The sequence below is a fragment of the Eleginops maclovinus genome, chromosome 14, assembly GCF_036324505.1.
Source record: "Eleginops maclovinus isolate JMC-PN-2008 ecotype Puerto Natales chromosome 14, JC_Emac_rtc_rv5, whole genome shotgun sequence".
In the NCBI taxonomy this organism is placed as follows: Eukaryota; Metazoa; Chordata; class Actinopteri; order Perciformes; family Eleginopidae; genus Eleginops; species Eleginops maclovinus.
The window spans coordinates 5855927-5877856 of NC_086362.1; the positions used below are offsets into that span (position 1 = coordinate 5855927).

At 40.9% G+C, this 21930-nt stretch overlaps 3 protein-coding genes across 3 annotated transcripts; 1 reads left to right on the plus strand and 2 right to left on the minus strand.

Moving 5' to 3' along the window:
• Window positions 1–82: 82 nt before the first annotated feature.
• On the minus strand, window positions 83–10878 carry ctdnep1a (CTD nuclear envelope phosphatase 1a). Its single transcript, XM_063900419.1, has 8 exons — window positions 10117–10878; window positions 6880–6946; window positions 3772–3890; window positions 3615–3686; window positions 3257–3373; window positions 3026–3137; window positions 2144–2228; window positions 83–1298 (listed from the first exon to the last, which is right to left on the minus strand). The coding sequence occupies exons 1-8, from the start codon at window positions 10219–10221 to the stop codon at window positions 1238–1240; spliced, it is 738 nt and encodes a 245-aa protein (XP_063756489.1). The 5' UTR covers window positions 10222–10878; the 3' UTR covers window positions 83–1237.
• Window positions 10879–11449: 571 nt separating this feature from the next.
• Window positions 11450–14267, minus strand: elp5 (elongator acetyltransferase complex subunit 5). Its single transcript, XM_063900418.1, is given in 9 exon segments — window positions 11450–12035; window positions 12038–12114; window positions 12226–12326; window positions 12435–12530; window positions 12619–12794; window positions 12989–13200; window positions 13519–13599; window positions 13743–13803; window positions 13903–14267. Coding segments are annotated over 9 exon segments (888 nt in total). The 5' UTR covers window positions 13958–14267; the 3' UTR covers window positions 11450–12006.
• Window positions 14268–14380: 113 nt separating this feature from the next.
• phf23b (PHD finger protein 23b) lies at window positions 14381–19207 on the plus strand. The gene is made up of 5 exons (XM_063900417.1): window positions 14381–14953; window positions 16190–16221; window positions 16325–16417; window positions 16513–17128; window positions 17548–19207. The coding sequence occupies exons 1-5, from the start codon at window positions 14926–14928 to the stop codon at window positions 17739–17741; spliced, it is 963 nt and encodes a 320-aa protein (XP_063756487.1). The 5' UTR covers window positions 14381–14925; the 3' UTR covers window positions 17742–19207.
• Window positions 19208–21930: the final 2723 nt, after the last annotated feature.

Below are 21930 nucleotides of genomic sequence, written 5' to 3' on the forward strand. Positions count from 1 at the left end.
CAGGACATGCTGCAAAAACTGATGCTTCAAGTATGACTAGAATTAAGTGCATATAAAGAAAACAAGCTGGGATAATAACGGGTCGATACTGACAAGTGTTTTATTAGTAACACAGACCTGGAGACAGAGCCAATAAGAAGCCAGTGTGAGCCTTGACAGGACTGACATTGTTCAGAAGGCATTTAAAGACGGAGGGTCTAGTAGTTGAACCCATACAGTTAGAGGAGCGGGTGAAACTGATAGAGGAAGGCTGTAAATACAAAACCAACTGCAACAAAAAATCAAAAGGGGGGAAAAAAATATTAAGTGCAATTCCTACTCGATGAAATCAGGATGGCATCAGATGGCGAAGGGGAGAGCGAAATGTCATGGTATGCAGAAGTCATATTATAATAGAGAAACAATCAGATATGGAAAGGCGGCACGGCAGTCCACGTATCGTTACGAGCCATTGATTTTATTCAGTCACTGTGTCCTGTGAGGGGGAAAGACTGACGGTGATGGCTGAGAAAAAAACAAATCTCAGGGTTCGCTCGGCTATTTGTCCAGAAAAAAATGCCAGTGGGATGGTGTGTTGCAAGCAAAAGTCCACGAATTATACCATCGAAAGTTGATCCATTCTTGTTCAAGGAAAATAAACGTACCTCAGGAATCAATGAATTACCGTGGATCTAAAAAAAGGGCGTTTTTTTATTCCCCCTGCTCAGAAGTTAAGACAGTTAAACGATGAATTGTCTGCTTAAGTGCAATGTCCGATGATGATGGAGGAGAAGAAGAAGAAATAAAGTGGAATTGTCTTGGTTGCTTCGCTGATCCCGCCCCCCCCACCCCTCCCAATTGTCAAAAGAGTTTAAAAAGGACTAACGAACTCAGCAAGCATACTCCGACTCACAAGCTCACCTCCATACGCACAGTCAGTATCAGGAGCAATAAGGCAGAGAGGCTCCGTATTTCTTTTGGAAAAAAAAACAAATACAAATAAAGAATCAAGAAGAAGAAGGAAAAAAAAAAAAGCTGGCCCCCTCCCCACCCTCCTCAGTAGTTTGTGGGCTCTGGTCATCCCGTACTGTTCGTCCCATGTTAGGCGGTCACCCCAACCCCTCGTCTCCTCAGGACGGGTCCGAGGGGCTCACAGGGGGGGCTGCTGGGCCGTCTGTGTGGGAGCGGAGGGCAGGACGGAGGCCGGCAGAGAGGAAGAGGCCGGTCAACAAGCCCCGCCCCCTCCGGATTCAGCCAATCACCAGAGTCGGTGCTGATGGAGGTTTCGACTGAGGACGGAGCGGACATCAGCGGTGAACCTAGGAGAGAGAGAGAGGCGATTAAAATAGGAATAGCTTGACATTAAACATTAATACTTTTTGTTGGCTATCTCCATTTACAGAGATCCCTTAACAACAGACTTATCAAGGGCTTAAGAATATTTAAAAAATGACAGAAAAACAATGATAGAAAGTATTTGAAACGGTCCAAAAGTTAGACATTGGAAGAGGATTGTGTATGTTTTGTAAAGAACTATGTTGGATAAGATGTATTTCTCTTATTGGGCATAAAGACTAGGAACAGGCTCTTTCTAAAGTCAAAAATTAAGCCTACAAACACTCTGAAGCCTAGCCAATAAAAACTGTGCATCTCATCTGTTAATTCTATCCATGATTAAAATAAGAATAACAGAAAAACAGTATTTCGGGCGCTGGTTACGCTGTAGCTTACAAAACAAACAAAAGTAAATCATCCTGTCGCGCTGCACTGAAGTACCCTCTCAGACCACAGTGAGGGTTGCCAGATAGGATTACTAATCAACCGCTAACTGCATCTGATATTAACAAAACAAACCTTTGAGTATACCGATGTTTCAACATGATAGACAGGTGAGGTCTATGGGGAAACTCTGGAGAGGAACAGACATTGTAGTGCTATGTAGATGCACATCTTTAGTCAATAAGCAGGTTGTGTGAACTACTATATTATATAAGCATTTGTCAACGCCTTTTTTGAAATACGATTGTGACCTGCAGTCAACCTAAATGCCCTACCTTGCACTACTTGAATCACCTCAGAGCATTTGTATACAGACAGTTTCTCCCAAGTCAAGGTGCTTGCATTACGGATAAGCTTTCATGCCGACTTTATCATGCCTCTTTACCTTAGTGCATCCAGCATAGGCAGCAAGTTAAGAAGTGCTGTGTCACTAGGGTCGCTGAACCAGGACTTGATGGGTATTGCATTGTCTGGAGGGCGGGAAAAAAAAGCAGTTGTGTCAGGGAAATGGACATGGTGGTGATTTGATGCTGCTGCTAAAGAGGTCACAGAGCTTTAGAGTGTCTGCAGATTTAATGCACTGTTACAGCATTTACAATACGAGCTTTGTACTGAGAACAAAGTGCTCAATTATGTGTCCTCTTCCTGCGGCATCACAAGGTTAAGGCGTTTGAGATGAAACCTTGTGGACTTATTAAGTAAAAGAGAAGATCTGCCACCTTTTACTAAATTGTGGATGGAAAATGTAGTCGATTGAACCTTTAAATTCCCCAGTGCGTGCTATATTGACAGAGAAAGCTGAGTTGGCAGCTGCAGAATGTGTTCTTCCTGTTTGCAGCACCGTCATTGGGTGTTACCGTGACAAAGACATATGAAAGGCCTACTTGGATTAGTCTCCTCCTCTACGAAGCTCTAGGGCTTCTTACTGAAAACCAGCTACATTTAAGAAGCATTTAAACACATCATTATGCTTGATGAAGACCGATCACGGCTTTGTTATATTGCTGCATTTATTTAAGGTGGTGTATCTAAGCCTGCATTGGCCATGAAACAAGATATGGATGGCCAAAACCTGGATGAAACTTGACCGCAATGCATCCCGGTACAGCTGGCACGGCTCCGTAAGAGAACTCAGCATTCTCTGTCAATATGGCGAAGAATTTGTGGGTTTGTCAGAGGACATTGACCATCAACACTGATGGAAATGTCCCCTTAGAGATGGATGCACACGGAAATCAAAACATTGAACTATAATTTGAAGTCTTACCTGGATGGCTACGATAAGCGCCAGGCGAGTTATCCAGTATGACAATACTGGACAGGTCATCGTGTACTACAGACAGGTCTTTAATATAACTACCTAGATCCAATGTACAGTGCTGGCAAAAAGAGACAAAAACACGGAAATGAGACACTTTGTAAGGACAATGGATCCAAAGAAGCCTCAGCACTATTAACTTTAATATTTGTTGTTTAAATAGAGTAAAGAAAACAGTACCTGTCTGTAGTATCTGCGTTTCAGGATGTTCCTGTTGTTGTCCAGCTTGTCTGCCACTGCTGAGCCATAGATCTCCATACTCGCTGTGAAAACCACCAGCTCATACCACTGGCTCACCTGTGCGCACATAACGCAGACAATAGTTAAGGTAAACAAGTGACAGTAAGTGCAGCACAAGTCACGAGGGATCATCGCCAAAGCAGAGACAGTTTAATAATATGAGAGTGCAGTTCAATGGAGAGCGAAGGCAGAGAGGACAGGGGATTAAAGGGTGAGGGAGGACATGAGGAAGACCTGGGAAATGATGTTTTATATTCACAGTGTGTTTCCCTTCCATGTTCATTTGAGTGACACTCACCACTTCTAAAAAGAAGTCAACATGTGGCCTTTTATGTACAAAGAATCTGACTGGGTGCTTGTCAATGACGACCTGCATGGGGAAAGAGAGACACACAGGGTTTAGTTTTGAATGCATATGTGTTCCGACATGTACAGATGTGTCTGGATGCTCTTACTTTGAGGATGAAGTCTGGCGGCGTGCCAGGTCTCACTGTAGGTCTGAGGACCCCGTCATGGTGAGAGTGGATCAGCGTCTCGTCCAGGTCCAGAACCAGGATCTTCCGCTTTACTGCATCTGGAGTTATTTATATAAAATGAGACACTTGAGCCACTTTATCTGTCAGTACATCCACACAAGAAACCAGGTTACCAACACAAATGAGTTAACACAGGAAATCTCGTATTCAGATGCACTGTGATGATGGTTAGTGCAAAATCTGCAGATAAATACAGTCCGTAATCAGACCATGTAACCTCATTTTGAAACCACGACTTGCTTAGTGTGTTAGTGACGAAAGAGGAAAATCCTTTGACATGTTTTAGAGCACAGTGAAAGAAAAGGGCTCCGTAGTTAAGGAGTGCAAAGCTCATATCTATATGCAAACGCGGAGAAAATTAAGAGACCACTCCAAATCTTTCTTAAATCTTTGTCTCTACATGAATGGCAGCCATTCCATTGTCTGTTGTTTATAGAATACAATAAAAAAACAAAGAAAAATCATTAACTCAAAGACATACCTATAAATAATGAAACTAGAGAAAGTGATAATGCTGAAGTGGTCTCTTAATTATTTCCGCAGGCTGTATGTTCTCAATAGAGAACATGTATATTATTTGGGTCAAAGGTCAACCCACAATGAGTTTGCATTGTAGACACAGCGACACATTTGGTTTCCTACTATTGTCACAGCCACACACACACAGTTTTTCCAGCTGGCCTCCCTATCGATACATTTAGTGACTTCTCAGACCCTCATAGCAACTTTTACAAAGCAACTAGAAACAGACTGATACGGACTGTAAGGGAAGAACGCTAAAAGTATATGTTGTTATTCATTCCTATGAAGGCTACTCAAGAGTATTCAAAATTCTGTCAGCAGCACAAAGCCTCGCTCTTCTTTTGCAGTAAGTTTGGGGCATGCAGGTAGGAGTACATATATTACATTACATAGATTTTTACATAAATAAAAGATAAATAAATAGCTTCACATATAAATAGTTGACTCTGTATAATAGGCATACATACATAATATAGAAAGGTAATCTCGACTCGTATTGTGTCAACATTGAGCTGAAATGACTTCTGGAGAACTAAAGAGGCCACCTGATGTTCTTCTTTTCAGACTTTTAGTTGGACTTCGGTCTAAGATCTGGCGTTAACATGTGCCTTTTGTGATGCGATCACAAATGGACCCCAGTTCTCATAAGAATGTGTATTTTTGGATACATTCTATGAACACATAAATAAAAGCTTTTGGGAGGATGTGAGGATAGTAGCAGGCTAGTGGGTGTCAGTCCTGTGCAGAGCACCAACACACACACTCACATCACCGCCAGCATGATAACATCTGATGTTCAAAAATACACAGTGTACAGACGTGGACAAATCTAGCATCTGACCGCTAACTTCCGCTCTAAGTCGAATAGGGGGTTCTGCAATGTGACCGAGGACATGCTGGTCAAAGATTGCAGCCATATGTTGCAGACCACCTCCAAATGTGTGTGTGTCTCAATGAGTCTTGGGTGAAACCGGATGTGTCATTAGAGCCGTTCACATGTGATCTAATAAAAGGACGCATGTTAGAACTAGGTTTTGAACATGGCCTTATGGCCTTAACACAGGGTGATGTTTTGGGGTACTTAATCCAGGGACTATTTCCATTCTTCACTGGTATTTCTAGCTTTGGTTCAGCGGGTGTAGATTGGCTGTCTACATGGTCAGCTGTTGGGCCCTACACAACCGATTCAAATCAATTATGAGATAATACACCAAGGGTTGTAAGGGATTCTCAGAGCGTCCTGGTTAAAGAAGTTAACAAACAATTAGAACACCAACGCATCAAAATACATATGTCAACAAGGCATATTGCTCTTCTGATGTTAGGTAACTTGACAATATATAGACTACAAAAACATGGCTGCTCCTGAACTCAGCTTATTTGGTGCCTTTTCATTATTGTGATGTGAGAGGTATGTGCCAAAAAGTCTTGTAAACCACAGTCAGTTTAATTCCACCCACAGCACCAGCAGAAATACCAGCCACCTACAGCCAAAGGAGTCACTCATTCACTTGAAACTGGACCTGGATCTCCAGCTGAGGTCGCGGTAGTGAGTGAGAGGCGAGGAGAGTGAAACTGAAAAACGTTAACGAGTCAACGGCGCGCTTCTGAATGAGCTCTCCACAGACAGGAGGGGATCTCCTCCGGGGTGCACTGCCAGTGTAAGAGCTGCCTTTAAGCTTCTTTTATTTCCTCTAAACTTTCAGACAGCTCACACCTCGTCACTGGTAAGAGTCAGAGAGGGAAGCTGCTTCTTTTCGTCACGCCATGTTGGGTGGATCCTGACATTTAACCGCCAGTAAAATTCAGTTTTTCGGACCATTGCTTTTCAGCATTCTGCTACAGGTGGGGACACTTTGGTCTGTTTGCTGCCTCGTTATTGGTAAAGGATTGCTGTGCAGTGGAGTTTAAAATGCCAAACATAATTTAGATTATGCAGTATCGGTACGGATGAATTATTATTGATGAGCTGTGGTTTTGCTCTTGTTTCTTTGCCAGGAATAATCTCATCACACATGCTCATTCACAGCTGTGCAACTGGCATTTCCTCTAAAGCGCTGATGTTATCCGAGGGGATTCAAATATTTCATATGAAAAAGGACTTTTTTTTCTTCTACTTGTTTGGCTATTCATTTCAATGAACGATAATCTAAACTTCGGCCAAATGACTTGCACGCAAAAGCCTTTTTGTGACAACAATAACGGGCTGAAGTAGCAAAACAGGTTCTCTGAAACAACTGAGGAAGAAAACACAGTCACCTGTTTGCATTTAGCCGTCTAATCCTCCTCATTAATACAGCTTCAAACAACAGTCATGAAGCATATGATCACTTTTTCTAACTTCTTCCTTGACGGACTGGTTCAACTTGCACTCACAGTCAGTTCCCAATGCAATTTTGTTTTGATATTGTCTCATCCATTTTAAAGCAGCTAACAATTTACCGCGCCAAACATGTCTTTACAGTAGCTGTGCAGCCGCATCATGACATCACCACATGTACTCACTGAGTCTGTTTCTGGAGATAGGTGACAGCGGCAAAGTGTCGTATCGCACCGTCTGATACTGGATTATCTGCAGAGGAACAAGGAGGAGGAAACAGTCAGTCACACACAACAACACACAATGTATAAAACGTACTGTACTTAAATGCATCATGGATAGACTTCAAGGGTTTGTGCTTTTTAGTGATTAAAAACTCTTTAAAGTGTCTGACAACTTCATTTTGTGGGATATTAAATGTGTTTTGGGAACAGGTCTGCAGAAGTTCAATCTGGACCGGAGTCCGATTTGATGAAGGCTTGGACTAGTCTTGGTCTTGGTTGTGATGCATAACTCAAACAAGTAAGTATTAAGGGCCAGTGATATACTTTTAACTCTGATATATTTGTTTTTAATCCCGTCATTTTTAGTCTGTTGCCTACCATTTTGCATGGATTAACCAAAGTGAGCTGTTATCAGGCTGTGTACGCAGGAGAGCAGAGGATTAGCACTGGAAACACACTATGCCTGCAATGTCTTAAACAGGACTGGATTTTCTCTGGACTTGGCCTGACTGCCTATGAAGTTGGTCTAGACTTAGAGTTGACTAAACCAGGTCTAAGACTTGATTTTGACTCAATTTAATTGGACTTGACTACAGCACTGTGTGGGAATCCTTTGACGCAAAATACTCAGTTTTAAATCATGTTAATTGCCTAAATCTTTAGGGATATTTAAACAGGATTTAAACTACACAGAGCTCAGCGTTCTGGCTTACGTCACCAGAAAAGATCCTAAAACCTTTGTCTTTGGATTGAAAAACTTGACCTTTGAAGACAATACATCTTTTGCTTTACATCAGCATTAGGCGAGAGCACAGAGGAACACTCCATATTGAAATGAACTCAGTTGGGACCACCCTGTGACTCCTCCTCTCGAGTTTGACTACAGAGAGGAACCTTTCCAGCGCCGCTCATTGCCCCGGGGCTCTGCACTTTTCTTCACAGGGCTATTTTTATCCCCCCAGCTGTCAGTGGGTGTCAGCGGAGCGTGGGGCACACTGAGAAAAGGAGACTTGCAGGGTGACTTTGACTGAGCCTCGGTCCCTAGGCTCGGGACAGGGCCTCCCTCAGTGTCCCCTCCCACTGCTGCCTGGCAGAGTCCGCTCGGGGGAAGCCTATTGGTGCCAGCAGCTGCTGAGCACCAGGGGGGGGACCCTCACCCTCGACTCTATGCACCTCCAGGAGCGTCTACCTGGACCCTAGACCCACAAACTCAGACTGAGTCTCTTTCCTCCAGACCAGGGCTGTCCAAAACCAACAATTTAAATAATCCTGCTCTGCAGACCCGAACAAAAACCTGTTTTCTATCCTGTTGATTATTGTGATTAATGACTTGGTTTCAGGGATTTAATGGATTCAAACACTTCCAGATTCCCAGAGATATTTAGTTTGCTACAAGTAACAATCTGAAAGCCAAACAAGTTGTTGCACTCTTTTTTACGACTTTACACAAGTTATTGATTATCAGAATTGTGGTTTCCTTTTCTGTAGAATTACTGATCAACTAAACCATTTAGGCTTTACTATAACCCCTAAATAAGGACTAATGTGTTGTTAGACAAGATGATCAGTACTAGTTCCACACCTGGTTCAACACCGTTACGTCTCATGCAGCTGATACTAAACCGAACCATTATGCAACACTAATAAACAACCATATAGTCATCTGTGACACGGAGTAGCGTGCATGGGATTATCACCTGGCCAACATTGATAATCCAATAGAGCCTATATCCATCCAAATGTTTGGATCAGGTTACTTTATGGATTGCAGACTTCTCAAACTGAAACACTGTGAGCCCTGCCTTACTTACAGGCAACAGAAGAAGAAGTTAACACAGATTATTAGATCTATAAACTGGGTTTTAATAGTTAGAAGAAACTGGAGTGATCTACTCTTGCATCCATATCTTGTTTTATAGGTTTTACGCAAATCTTTGTCATCAAATCACCTGCTTACTTTACGATCACCTTCATTATGTTTCTTTCTACTTTGGTGGCAGCTTGATCATGACTGTATTTCATCGCATATTGTAAACAACAGCGCTAAACTGTGAGTGAGACGGAGAGAAACAGAGGGAATGAGAGAGAACAGTACGCTCTCTGTGCTGACATAATCCCTCTCACTTCAGCCATAACATGGACTGGTCTACTCACTCTCAGGGACTGTTGACAAGTGTAACTGCTGCACAACAAACTGGAGACAAACCTCAAGCATCAAGACGATTACAACACACAGGGGCACTCCTGCAAGCTTTGTTGGCTTGATATGGAGCTTGAGCCGAAGTCCGCTCGTATTACACCACATATGCATGTCTATTAACGACTCAACAACACCTGTGTGAGTGTCTAAGTTACAGGCGGCCAGCTTCTATCACCTTAAATGCCATGTTTATTGTGGAGGCATTTGTTAGCAATTGAAGGTGACCTGCGGGTTTGTACTAGCTGCTCCTCAAATGTTATGGTTAAGCGATTCCAATTTGAACTGTAGTAGAAAAAGTCCTTCATTTTGCACATCCCATCACTTAAAAGAAACTATGCACCAAGTAGTTAGGGTATTGGTAAAGTATTAGAGCATTTGTTGACCAACTATGCCAAACATTGTAAGGTTAGGCTTCTTTAATGGGATGATTTTATGGGTTTCTGTTTTATATTATTCTTAATTGATTTTCTTTTTAAACATGAGATTTTTTAATTGTCTGTGATGGACACGTTGCACTATTAGTTTGACATGGTAAAGCAAAATTGGTTAATCAGCTAAACAATAACCTTTAGATGTACCTATAGTGGAAGTTATTTTTGGTTGCAGCTGTGCATTTCAGTGCACTTTAACATGTATGACACATGACACTTCCTATGTTGCAAATTAAATGTGTTACTCTATTCAATATCCTATACGTTTTAGTTGGTACTCCGCATCTTTCTGCTGAATTCTGCAACAATACAGTTGACACTGATAAGGGGGAGGTTGATGCTACTCAGGCAGTGGGGTTACCATAACTAATTGAACCAAATCACGATGGATGCATGAAGTGAAACTGAAAATTACAGCACAGGTGAGGCACACATATCTAAAGGAGTCAGTGATCTTAAAGATAGTTGTTTAGATACATGACCCATGGCAACGTGGCAATACTTTGCACAGTTGTCACAAAAACACAACAGAATCAAATGCCAGATGTATTTCAAACCCCTTCTCACCGTTCGTAGGTGCTTCCTGAGGATGTACATGATGAAGCCCCATATTCTCGACGTTACGCCGAGAAAAGTGCGGATGCCAAGTAAACACTGCCGGGTCTTCAGCATGTTGACGAGCACGCAAAGACCCTACAGTAACTTCAATACTCAATCGATAGCACGCTTTTCCCCGAAGTTGTCGGGATAACTACTAAGGGAACTTGCTTGCTAGTGAGTCAAAACCTGTATTTTAGCCACAGCCGCCAAACTAGCAATTCAAATTAACATGAGGCCAAGCAAACGTGTGAGTACCTTGCTCTGCACACTTGTGGCACAATTAGCATTAAATAGAGTACATTTGCATCGTAACTGTGAAATACAAACGTGGCCGTGGTCAAAATAATTGCTGCCGCACGACGACTGCTGCTGCTGTGTGGACCTTAGCACGCAGCTCGTTGACAAGCTAGCTGTGGAGCTAGCTGTGTACCCACTAACGTTAGCTAGCAGCCACCGAGCTACCGCTAGCTCGACAGGGTGACCACCTTGAACCTTGGACAAAAATACCCCAAAAAAGCAGTGGGGTCGCTCGTTGTCAAGCTCTGGTTCAACGTGCCTTCACTGTGTGCGGCGTCCGAAAGAGACGGCTTTACAAAAGTTCCACAAAGTCAAACCGGCTCGGTTAAAATCGGTTTGTAGTCCAGTAGAAATCCGGAATGAAACTGCGAGCCGCCATCGCCGCCTTGCCGTCACTTCCGCGAGGAATCCTGTGGTAGCGCGCAGCACGTCCACGTGGAAGGAAAATAAACAGACGTGGACGAGCAAGAGTGTGAGCCGGGTGAATCTGTGAAAAATATCTGCAGTTTGAGTCTGTTATGTATTATTTCAGCTACCATTTAAGTAAGAATGGTGCAGTTTAACAAGATGTGATATGATTTCTGTTAAGATGTTTTAAAAGTGGCTTGATTTGTGTCAATAAACCTCACTGTGATTCAAAGTTGTTAAACAATAAAACATGAAAATGTTTGGTATGCGTGAGTGAATACTTTTGATAGGCAGTGTGTAAAATTTGGCAGGGGCTGCTTGCACAGCTGTCAGAAGACACGTGGCCTCGCTCACTAGCAGTTAAAAAAAAACAGTTGTCTCTAGTTTACAGTGAATTACTTCAAATTGTTGGGAAACTAATTAACAATCCCCTCTGACACTAGCATGTATAAAGCAGATGTTTGTGTGGTGTATTTTATTATTGTAAATGGTATCATTGAAAAGGTTTTATCATTTCATGCAAATATGATATATCCCCCATTAAGGAGTTCAAATGTGCCAACATCATTTACAATGAAATGACAGATAACATAACTGCAGTCAATAGAAATTATTACTTTTAATCGTGGCTGATGGAAGAATTGTATAATGTAGGATTGTTAGAGTTTTTAGAAAAGATAAAATAAATATCTTCAGAAAAGTCAGAAAAATAGCTTTTTTTTGGTTAACAGAACATATGTTTTCCTCTGGTATCAATGAATTAGTCTTGTGACCCAGCTAGTAATTATTTTGTCCTGACCTCTGCAACAACTGCAACAAATCATTGTGTAAAGAGACAGTTGGATGATGCACTAGATGGACATGAGATTGTACATAACATGTACAACCTTCAATATGATGGAAAAACAAAGTGTTGTAACTGTTGGATAAAGGCATAGTTTTATTCAGCAAGAAAAAAAAGTATCTTGAAAAAAGGCGATAAATAATATTATAAAACACTCTTGGATAAACCCATTTCCTAAACATAATACAGAGTTCCTGCAGAAATGTACATTAATTTATATCTTCAAAACTCCATGTGATGGCGGTAAGAATCCTACTACTGTAAACCAAAAAGTGTCTTGAATAGCAAGTTGGTTTTGTTGCCGAATCCTACACATCAAGATCATCGTCGGGATCTCTTGATCATAGTCATCGTTGGCATCTGGCTCGTATAGAATTCGTCCGGAACCTGGTCCTGAGTGGAGCAGAGCTGTCTTCCTGTAACGTAAAAAAAGGGACAACATTAAAGTTGTTTTTTTACAAATTAACAAAATATGTCGAATGTAATCACTAAAACAAAAACAATTTTCAAATGGAAAATGTTCTCACTTTTCTTTGCTGAACACAAAGGGAAGTGCAAGTTTCTCTTTGGCCTCACGCTCTGTATCAGATAATCTAAGGTTGAATGTCAAGTTGGCTGTTGGGTCCGTCTATAGAAAAACATAAAGGACACTTGTCAGTAAGCAATATTTAAACACTATCTGTATTCTATTAAACCACATATGGTGTAGATGGATTAACTATATGTTATGTTACACCTCTTGTTCTTCAGAGTCAGCCTTTTTGGCTCCAGGTTGGCTGGACTTGCTTTGTATCACAATTGTAAGATCATCTTTGATTCTGAAAATCTCCTCCTATGGACAAAAAACACTAGTTATAAACCATTTCAAAAGTGAACTGAGCAATACACTATTTGAAGGAACACAAAATAGTCATTCTTACATCTTGAATCACTTTCCCAGATTTTGACCGCTTTGTTATCTTTGCCACAGCTTCGTCTCCCTTCGTTGCAGGTGCTACAGTGATTACTGAAGTGGCCAAGCGGCATACACTTCCCACAGTCCCCCTCTGATGCATGTCTGCATGGAGCAGACCAATAATAGCCCTCACTGCTCCCCCTAATGAAAACACAGAAAAGGGTATGTTTTATTCTAATATAATCAAACTAGATTAATAAATAGATATTTAATTGTCCATGGGTTTTCTTAAAAATGTAATTAAAGATTAGCAATTATTTCAAACCTTCATTCATTCAATAACACAAACAATACTTTTACATCACACTGACACACATTAGGAAGATGATTTAGACCTTTTCTAAGTTGCTGAAGAGTCTTGCAGACATCAGGAGGGCTGACATGTCTCAAAATCCACGAAAGAGAGTCAATCACTAAGGTAGCAGGTTTGGAGTGAGATGTTTGCTTGACCAGACGTGCAAGTTCCTCCAAACAGAAGTGGTGAACTGTGAAAGCTGGGTGATCGGTCCAGCCCAGGGGGTCTGTGTAAGCATTGTGAAAGTGGAGCCTGAAATGACAAAAACAGATGATTGATGGTGGGTATGGTTATAGGTTAAATAAACTGCCTGATAAAAAGAGTCCAGAGCAAAAAAGTATGTTTTACTATCAAGTAATCTATTGAAGGTTTTCCCAATCATTGATTCATTCTATAAAATGTCAGGAATCTATTATAATTTGCAAAGATAAAATGAAGATGGACAACAGATGATCTATCTTGAATTTCGCTTAATAAATGACTTAAAGGGATTAAACAAAATTAAAGTAGGTGGCTATTCATTTTCTCAATGAACATGGGGTTTGTCCGTCATCAATAATCTTAAATTACCTCTGTACAGGTGATCCTCTCAATCCATCCTTCAGCTCTTCTTCACTGACCTCAAAGCCAAGAACATGGACAGCTTCCTCCCTAAATTCACAACATAGGCGAAAGTAGATAGGTGTAAATGTATATATATACACACACGTTTGTTTGTATGTTAGTTTTAATCAACCTAGAAACAAGTCTTTGTACATATATAACCAACTGTCACAATGCATTTCTCAATATACCTGTTCAACGCAGCATTGATGAAGCTCTGCAGTAGATGTCGCCCAGAATAAGAAGCAGAATCTAAAAATGCAAGTTTAAATTTCATGACTTTGCTGTATGTTATGGTTTCAGTTTATATAGTTACATCATTCTAAGAATCACCGACTAAACAACATTTACCTTGGATTATAAGAAGCCCTCCAGATTCAATGCCTTGCAGTAATTCAGGCAACATTATACTAGGATATATAAGTTAAATGTAGAAGATCCAGGTAGCTACAGCTAGTTAGCATGCCTCTGATTCACCACCTACTGAGATATAAATGTGTTTCTTTTTTTAACGGACGACTGAGTAAATTAACGTAAGAAAAACGATACTTATCAGTTGAGAATGGTGAACTTCTAACATTGCAGAAACTCATATATCATTAAAAATAAAGCTTTCTCAGCCAAAACAAAGTCCAGCATGTTTCGCTAGATAGCGTGTTGGTGTACAGGCTTAAAACGTCATATCCCAGGATTCCCCTTACATTATTTTATATCAGATACGGGAAATGTAGTTCAGTGGTTTTTACAACCCATGCGTGTTACAGGTTGAATGAACGCACAATAAACTACGTTACCCAGCATGCTGCACGGGAAACACTGCGCTGGCAGCCTCAAGAGGTTTCTGCCGCGCACCGAGAAGGCTGTGCGGAATAAAGTCAAAACTCCAGTCGTTTTGTGTGCCTACAGCGAAGAAACGAAAAAACTTGCTCTGAGAAGTTCACACTACGGACCTGCATTGACTAATAATCGCCTTGATCGAAGGACTGCTTTACGTGTTTGCAATATTTATCACCGATGGTTATATAAATGTAGCGACGAAGAAAAAGGGAGCTTTAAGTGCAGCACGTTAAGCAACATAGGAATTAGTATTTTGTCGGGCTAATAACGTTAGTGTGGCGTTCAGTGAAAAGCACGGGCGGTTCGCTTGTGCTGTTTATACGGGAATCCAGGGAGGAATTCCTACAACTTCTATCCAGAGTGTTTTTGAGAAAGAGAGTGCTAGGTCCTCCGCGCCCTTGGCTCGCTGCTGCTGAAGTTCCCCGGCGGTAAGGTGCAGCCACGCCGGGGGAAGGCACAGCGCGACGGCCACTACTGTCCGGCTAGCTCGCCTGCTGCTTCTGTTTCTTGGATCGGGGCCTTGTCGGTGAGGCGACAATGCTTGACATAATGTCTGAGCACCAAGGTAAGTTTCAACATTATACTCGTCACGACATTATAAACTGCTCCTGTGCGATGTTAATGTGTTCACTGTTGAAATCGGTCGTGTTTTGCGGAAATTAAGATGGCTAACCCAACGCAAGTTATGTCTACCGTTAGTACTACGTTTGGTTGCGTATGCTGTATTAATAACCACTTGCTCATGACCAACTTGTGTTTTGTCGTCAACATACCATGGAAGTTGTGATTAAAGTTGATATATTTGAATTTACGATGGCTGTTGCTAACCTAATGTTAACGTATGTGTTGCACAGTTAGGTTAGCTTGCTAGTTTATTAACGCGCCGTTCCATGTAGCTTTGTAGCTGGATAGCTAATGTTACCCAAACCAGCACACTTAAAACATCTTTTACCTTGTCAGCTTAAGGTGAAATGGATCCATTGTCAGACAATGAAAACATCATTTTTGCATTGGTTCAGATCGATTACATCTTGCTAACATCAAGCTACCATTGCAAGCCTTCCATTTCAAATCAGCCAGCGTGATTAGCTAGCTGATCGTTAGCACAAGTTAGCTTGTATGTAAACCATCAGCACTGTCGAGTTTATATTAATTTAGTCAATAAATAGGGCATTAAGGTTCTCGAAACCACCAGTCAAAACATTTTGCAGTCATCACTGCAAACGACATAACGTGTTGTTAGCTTCTCCTCTAAATGTCAGCTAACATTAGCAGGTAGCATTCAGACAATACAAAATCACAAGTTTAGAAGCCTGGCAGCCAGCTTTGTTAGCCAACCTTCTACAAAGTAAACTATTTGTTAAAGCGTTAATCATAAATCGATGAACAAATGATAATAACTGATGCTGGATTGTAAAGAGTTTGGATAAAGTTCAGATGGTGGTCAAGTGACACCGGTTGCGGTTCTTGGCAGACCCAGTCAGACAACGTTAACACTCGATGACTGGTTTGCTTATTTTCCGCTTAAAGAGCTATCAGTGAACTCTGTCGGTCAATTGAACATAACGAAACAAACACGGCTCCTAAAACAGCTCAACATGCTCATCACTTGTAACCCTGATTAAGTAATTGAGCCGTGTTAGCAAGCTAATGCTATCGATGGTCCCCATGTGTCCACCAGACCCCCAGACAACAAGGTGCTTGTAATGCTGTGTATAAGCTGTTTCTGTACAAAAAAATAACAAGTGATTCAACAAAGTCTCACTTTTGACTTACAGAATTGTGTTTTCTTTCCCACCAGATTCACTGTTGTCTTGCAAAACGGAAACTTTGGTGAGTACTTTGCATTGCTACTTTAAATGCTCTGAGTTATATTGTATTAGCTTTTGTTTATATTGTCTTTATTGTGCTTAACAAATGCATGTCCTTTCTGTAGCCCCCCGAGAGGAAAAAGAGGACTGTTGAGGACTTCAATAAGTTTTGCAGCTTTGTCCTGGCATATGCTGGTTACATCCCCAGTCCCAAAGAGGTAAGCTGCTTTGAATGTCATTGTTGATGATAGAAATGACTGCCACTATAGGTTGTGGAAAAAATACAAAACTTTTCTTTCTTGTTGTCTTGTAGGAAAGTTCATGGTCTCCAACATCATCCAGCTCTGCACACAGTTCAGGGTTGTCGGCAGATGGAGGTGGTGGAGGAAGCAGCTCCACCGGCAACACTTGGGCAGATGGAAGCTCAGACATCCACACCATCCACACATTTGTTCGCAAAGCTCGAGCAAACAAGGGTAAAAGTATTCGCCGCATGCACTCCGATAGCACTCTGCTGGACAAGATGCGCCTTAAAGACTCTCTGTACGAGAGCCAGGCCAGTTCTAAGGCTGAGCGCAAGAAGGACAAAAAACTGAAAAAGCTGTCGCTGGGTTCTGCCATGACGGCAGCAGACAGCGGCAGTAGCGAAGGTGAGAAAAGGGCACGCATTAAACGCAGCAAAAACTCTAAACAGCCAAAGCCTAAGAAGCTCAAAACTTCCGCCACTCAAAGTGAGACAGACTCTGAGGCACGGCACACGCATACAGAGGTACGACCCGCCAGAGACGAGCTGACGGAGCACGGGGGCTCCACCCTGAGCATGCAGGGCCTGGGGAAGTTGCAGCAGGAGGAGGCCCTCAGGGAAGCAGAGATGAGCTCCAGTGAGGGGGAGACCTGGATCGCTGACGAAGACATTATGGTGGAGTCAGGTATGTTAAACAGATCACAAACTCAAAAAGGCCTTCTGTCCTAAATAAACATTGATTGATGACATTTTCCCAGCTTTAGTTTTCAGGGCTGCACAAAATTTGATCGAAATGTGGACAGGAGCAATATCCAAAACGCAGTTAGCACAATATTTGTGAAAAGCTAAATATGTGTTAAAATACAATTTTGAATGAAGTATTGTGGAGATGCAGAGATAGCAAAGCTTAACAAAAGATGTGTGCTTGGTCCTAAAAGAAAAATCACATACTGCTCATTTTAATATATTTTTGAGTGTTATGATTAAAATATGACCCAATCCCTCCAGTATTGGGAATCATACAAACAATAGCAGTTGAGTGTTTTTTCCAAACATGCAACCACCTAATGCTATCCTATAACTCTGTTCTCTTTATCAACACAGGCGATGATTCGTGGGACTTGATCACCTGTTATTGTGGGAAGCCATTCGCAGGACGGCCGATGATCGAGTGCAACCAGTGCGGCATTTGGGTGCACTTGTCATGTGCGAAGATCAAGAAGTCCAACGTTCCGGACATCTTTTACTGCCACAAGTGCAGGGACGTGCGGCGGTCTGGAAACAAAAAGGACCCGTAGGCATGGAGAGGACGGGAGGGACGAGGAGCATCCCCACCCCCCTGTTTTTGCTGTCCTCTTGACTCTTGTTTTCTTCGATGCCTACAGCCAAAACAGCCTAAATCATCACCTGGATGGCAACTGTATTGTCCGTTTGTAGGATTTCTTTTGACAATCACAACCATTCGTATTTATCCTTCACGGTTTCTTTTTTTTTGTTTCTTACTTTTTTTTTTATTTGGCTAATGTGAAGAACTGGATGGAAGGCAGCAGTGACAGTGGAGAATCATTTATTTGTTACTAATTAATAGCTTCATTATTGTTGTATACTGTGCTTGTGATGTGCACATAAACACTTGTTCTCATATTCACTGAAGTTGCATTTTGACTTATAAATTATTTCTTGAGGATTTAGACAAATCAGTGAACATTTCCTTAAGTGTTTCAGGTTGATAGCCATTTCCTCTCAACTTCAAATCAGTGCAAAGTTTTACACATTGAGAAAAATCTTATACTTAAGAGTTGGAAAACTTCAACCCTGGTATTTGTTTATAAGTATGTCGTAATGATAGATGGGCAGCTCATTTTATTTTTGATCGCATTTTGGCGATTTATTATTGAGTTTGCATTTTTGTTTTGGTTGTCAGTGATGATCACTGAACTTTAAAATATAGAGATCTCACTCTAGAATAATTCTAACCTTTAAAGTCATAGAATCTGCAATTGCATCTAAATTGCTGCATTTCAAATTGCACATAGACAATTCTCTCAGCAGTGCACTTTTTTAAATGTATACCCAAATAACAATTCACTGCGTGTATGGGTAGTATTTGGGATATGATAAGCTACGGCTGGTTCAAATCTGTACTTGGCATGCCGCTGTGTACATCATTATTAAGCGCTTAATGTTTCTCCCTGTCTGGCTTGTTAATCAATGATAGCCATTTACCATGAACAACATTTACATTGAAATCTGTTAATTTGGATGTCTTTGCTTCATGTGCGGTTTTTAGTTTCTTATGTTTAAAACTTCACTATCAAAGTGGTTCTGAGGCTCATTTATGACTTGTTGTAAAATATTGTTTTTTTGTTTAATGTGATTGTTTATTTCTTAGCTTTCTGAGAAGCGGGATTAGAGATGCGCCCCGCATCAGAGAATGGACATAAGATTGTCTCACATCGAGAACAAAGTTGTAGTGTACAGAAAATAAGTTGGCGCCACGTAGGTTGCGGCGTTTGTTTATGTTGTTTGGTTTTTACCATGTGCTTTTTCTTTTGTTGGTGGGAGAGTCTTGGTAAGTCTCCAGTAGCAGTTGCACTCTCTCTACAACTTCAAATTCTGTGTACATATCTTGTTCTTTGACAACTGTACATATGTGAAAGTGAAGAGAGAAAATACCCAAGCAAAATCTATATTTTCTGCAGTCTGATATTGTTTTCTTTAATTGTAGCTTGAAAAATAAAAGTCTTTGGGATCATAAAAGTGATATTTCAAATCATTTTTATTAAAAGGACACGTAAAACAAAGACTTTTTTTTAACAGTTATTTGTCACCTTTAATTCGATTTTTGCACACAGCAGTGTTTGTCATGTTTGCATCTTCCACCACTAGAGGGAGATGGTCGACAGGCATCTCACTTGTTAGTTAAATAACAGAATAAATATGGCATTGGAGTTTCTCTTCACTCCCTGTATGTTTCCCAGGAGCTTTCGGGTTCATCCTGTAAAAGAAACACAAACACTACATTTTTCAGCTGATTAGAATTAGCAGTGATATAAATCAGAAGATAATCAAGCGAATGTTGTGAAAACCTGGGCTAGCCATGCCAATATAAATGTTTCTTTAAGCAAATTATGGAAAATGAATGTGATCCAAGACCTGGAGAGGGAAAAGGACCCTGATTCTCTAACTGCAACATTTAATAACTGACGTAGATAAGAAGTGCTCATTAAAAGTGTATCTTGTACCATTAGCATTACAAAACATACTACCCATTTTTTCCAAGTATATCTTCTAATGTTACTTTATGAACAGTTTTCCGTCCAAGTTTTTCTCCACTAACTCACCTTTCTGTTTCGGAAACTGGCCATTTGAAAGCTGCCAATGGAGTCCAGAGGAGCAACCTTTCTCCTGTAAAGCAATATCAGAAAACTTTATTAAGCCCGCGGGAAATTGGGGATATTGAATATAAACATAAAAATAGGGCAATAAAGTCCAAAAATGGTTCATAAAAAATAAAATAATATTTCAAATATTTATATAATAATGAAATAAGAGGTTAAAGAAATGTGCACATTGTATTACCATATTTCACATGTTTATTTAATATATATAGTAAGTCCTGTCCATTCATTTCTATGATGCATGGTGGTGACTAACAATAACATTTATCATTTTAATTCATATTAAACATTCACTGAAGGAAAATAAAATATACATTTGTCACTAGAAGAAATAAAGAATGACTCATTATTTCACATGAATTTAAATCAATTCAAACTATGGTCGAAGTTTTCTTTCATTTTCTCCTCACCTCTTCTCATTGGCTTTACGCTGAAACTGGCCCTGGCGTTGAGGAGTAAGGTGCTCTGTTGGGGCGAGGAACGTCTCTGGATGATGGTGTCGGCCCTCCACAACCCTGTCCATCTCCGGAGCAGTGTCCCCCACAGAGAGATCTCCCTGCTCTGAGCGATCATGCGGGTGGGGAAACAGCTCTTGGTCCATCCAGTTGACTTCCTGAGAAAACAATCAGATTATTAAAAAAACAACACTGCATCGGATTAAAGACTTGTAGGTATTTAAGTTGTCCAAAAAATCACGAGGATGTCGTGAAAACCCTACCCTTTTGTTCCTGAATCTGCTCGGCAACACAGAAGGAGACACCTCGGGTATCATGTAAAGAGCCAGGAAAGATAGCACACACCTGGAGTAAAGCATCTGTACAGAGTAAGGTAGGGAGGGTCAGTAACAGACAACACAAATGCAATTTAAAGTTAAACGAAGCAACCTGCTCACCTTAAATATGTTCTGATTTCTGTGGAGTCCTGTACTGAAATCTGATGAGGGTTGCAGCTCTGCAGCTTCTGAGCTGTGGTTCGGTGCGCAGGGTATTTGTAGCCATGCATCTAGGGTGGGTTTATATTATGGGACTGGCATCAGGGGCTGTTTAGGCTAAGTGAGTGTGTGTGTGACTGTTTGACTACAGACATGCCAATTACATCTGCCGCCTTGTCGCATTGTCATCATTAGTGTCGAACCTCTGAAGCTACTAGCACTGTCCCACGCCCTCTCCCATTATCTTAGCAGCCTTTATGAGGGGAGATGGGAGTGAGATAAGGTCATTGTTTAGGATGTTGTAGTTGGCTATTTACAGACTTGTCTTGGAAATATTACCCTAAGGCTGGTTTAAGAGGTTTTCTGCATTAAACGTTTCGTTTTTAACCACAAGAACACGTCTTTGAGTTATAGAATCAGGATAACAAACTAAAATCATTAAATGAAATAGAATTCCAATAAATATTCCATTAAAAATGAAATTGCAGACTTTTCATTTTGACGTTTTATTTTTATTTTATCTTTATGTGCTTCTTCTATTCATGTAACAAACAAAAAAGGCGAATTCTTTGTACAGGAAAAGCCTACTCTGCAATAAAACTGACTCGGAACATTACACAATGATATTTAGGCATTGCCCATCTCTATCTGTCATTCATATTTGGCAATAAGCTTGATGCATATAATTTTTTTATGGTCTCCTTGTTCGAAAATAAATTTGATCTTTTGTACTAAATTATCACTGGAACAGTAACACAACATAAAAGCCAACGAAACAAGGAAATTAAGCAACTATTTACATTTCTACTCAATAAATAACATATATGAAAAAACTCAAATGTAATTGGCAGTCCAAATCGAAGTCATAATACTGATTTCAGTTGAACCGATACTCCTATCTGTATTACATCATTGTGTTTGGGTTTAAACAGAAGCACAGAGACAGAGAGATCAGAGATAGGGATCAGTGTGTGTGGTGATCTTGAAAACTTGATCACTTAGTTTCGCTTGATTTCACCGGTGGATCGCCACCCAAAGCAGACCACACACACTCCACCCGCCTGCTGCTGCTGCTGCTGCCCTGTCTCAGGAAAACAACACGGAGGGGCGACAGTGTACTGGGATGGATGGAGAGATTGGCAGAGGATGGGGCGG

What these genes read in the sequence shown, in the direction of transcription:
- ctdnep1a (XM_063900419.1), bottom strand. Translation starts at nt 10,221, where the DNA reads ATGCTGAAGACCCGGCAGTGTTTACTTGGCATCCGCACTTTTCTCGGC. An exon ending in TCAGGAAGCACCTACGAACG is followed by an intron (nt 6,947 to 10,116) that starts GTGAGAAGGGGT and finishes GTTCCTCTGCAG; the next exon opens with ATAATCCAGTATCAGACGGT. An exon ending in AACGCAGATACTACAGACAG is followed by an intron (nt 3,138 to 3,256) that starts GTACTGTTTTCT and finishes TCTTTTTGCCAG; the next exon opens with CACTGTACATTGGATCTAGG.
- phf23b (XM_063900417.1), top strand. Translation starts at nt 14,926, where the DNA reads ATGCTTGACATAATGTCTGAGCACCAAG. An exon ending in CTTGCAAAACGGAAACTTTG is followed by an intron (nt 16,222 to 16,324) that starts GTGAGTACTTTG and finishes TCCTTTCTGTAG; the next exon opens with CCCCCCGAGAGGAAAAAGAG. An exon ending in AGACATTATGGTGGAGTCAG is followed by an intron (nt 17,129 to 17,547) that starts GTATGTTAAACA and finishes TTATCAACACAG; the next exon opens with GCGATGATTCGTGGGACTTG.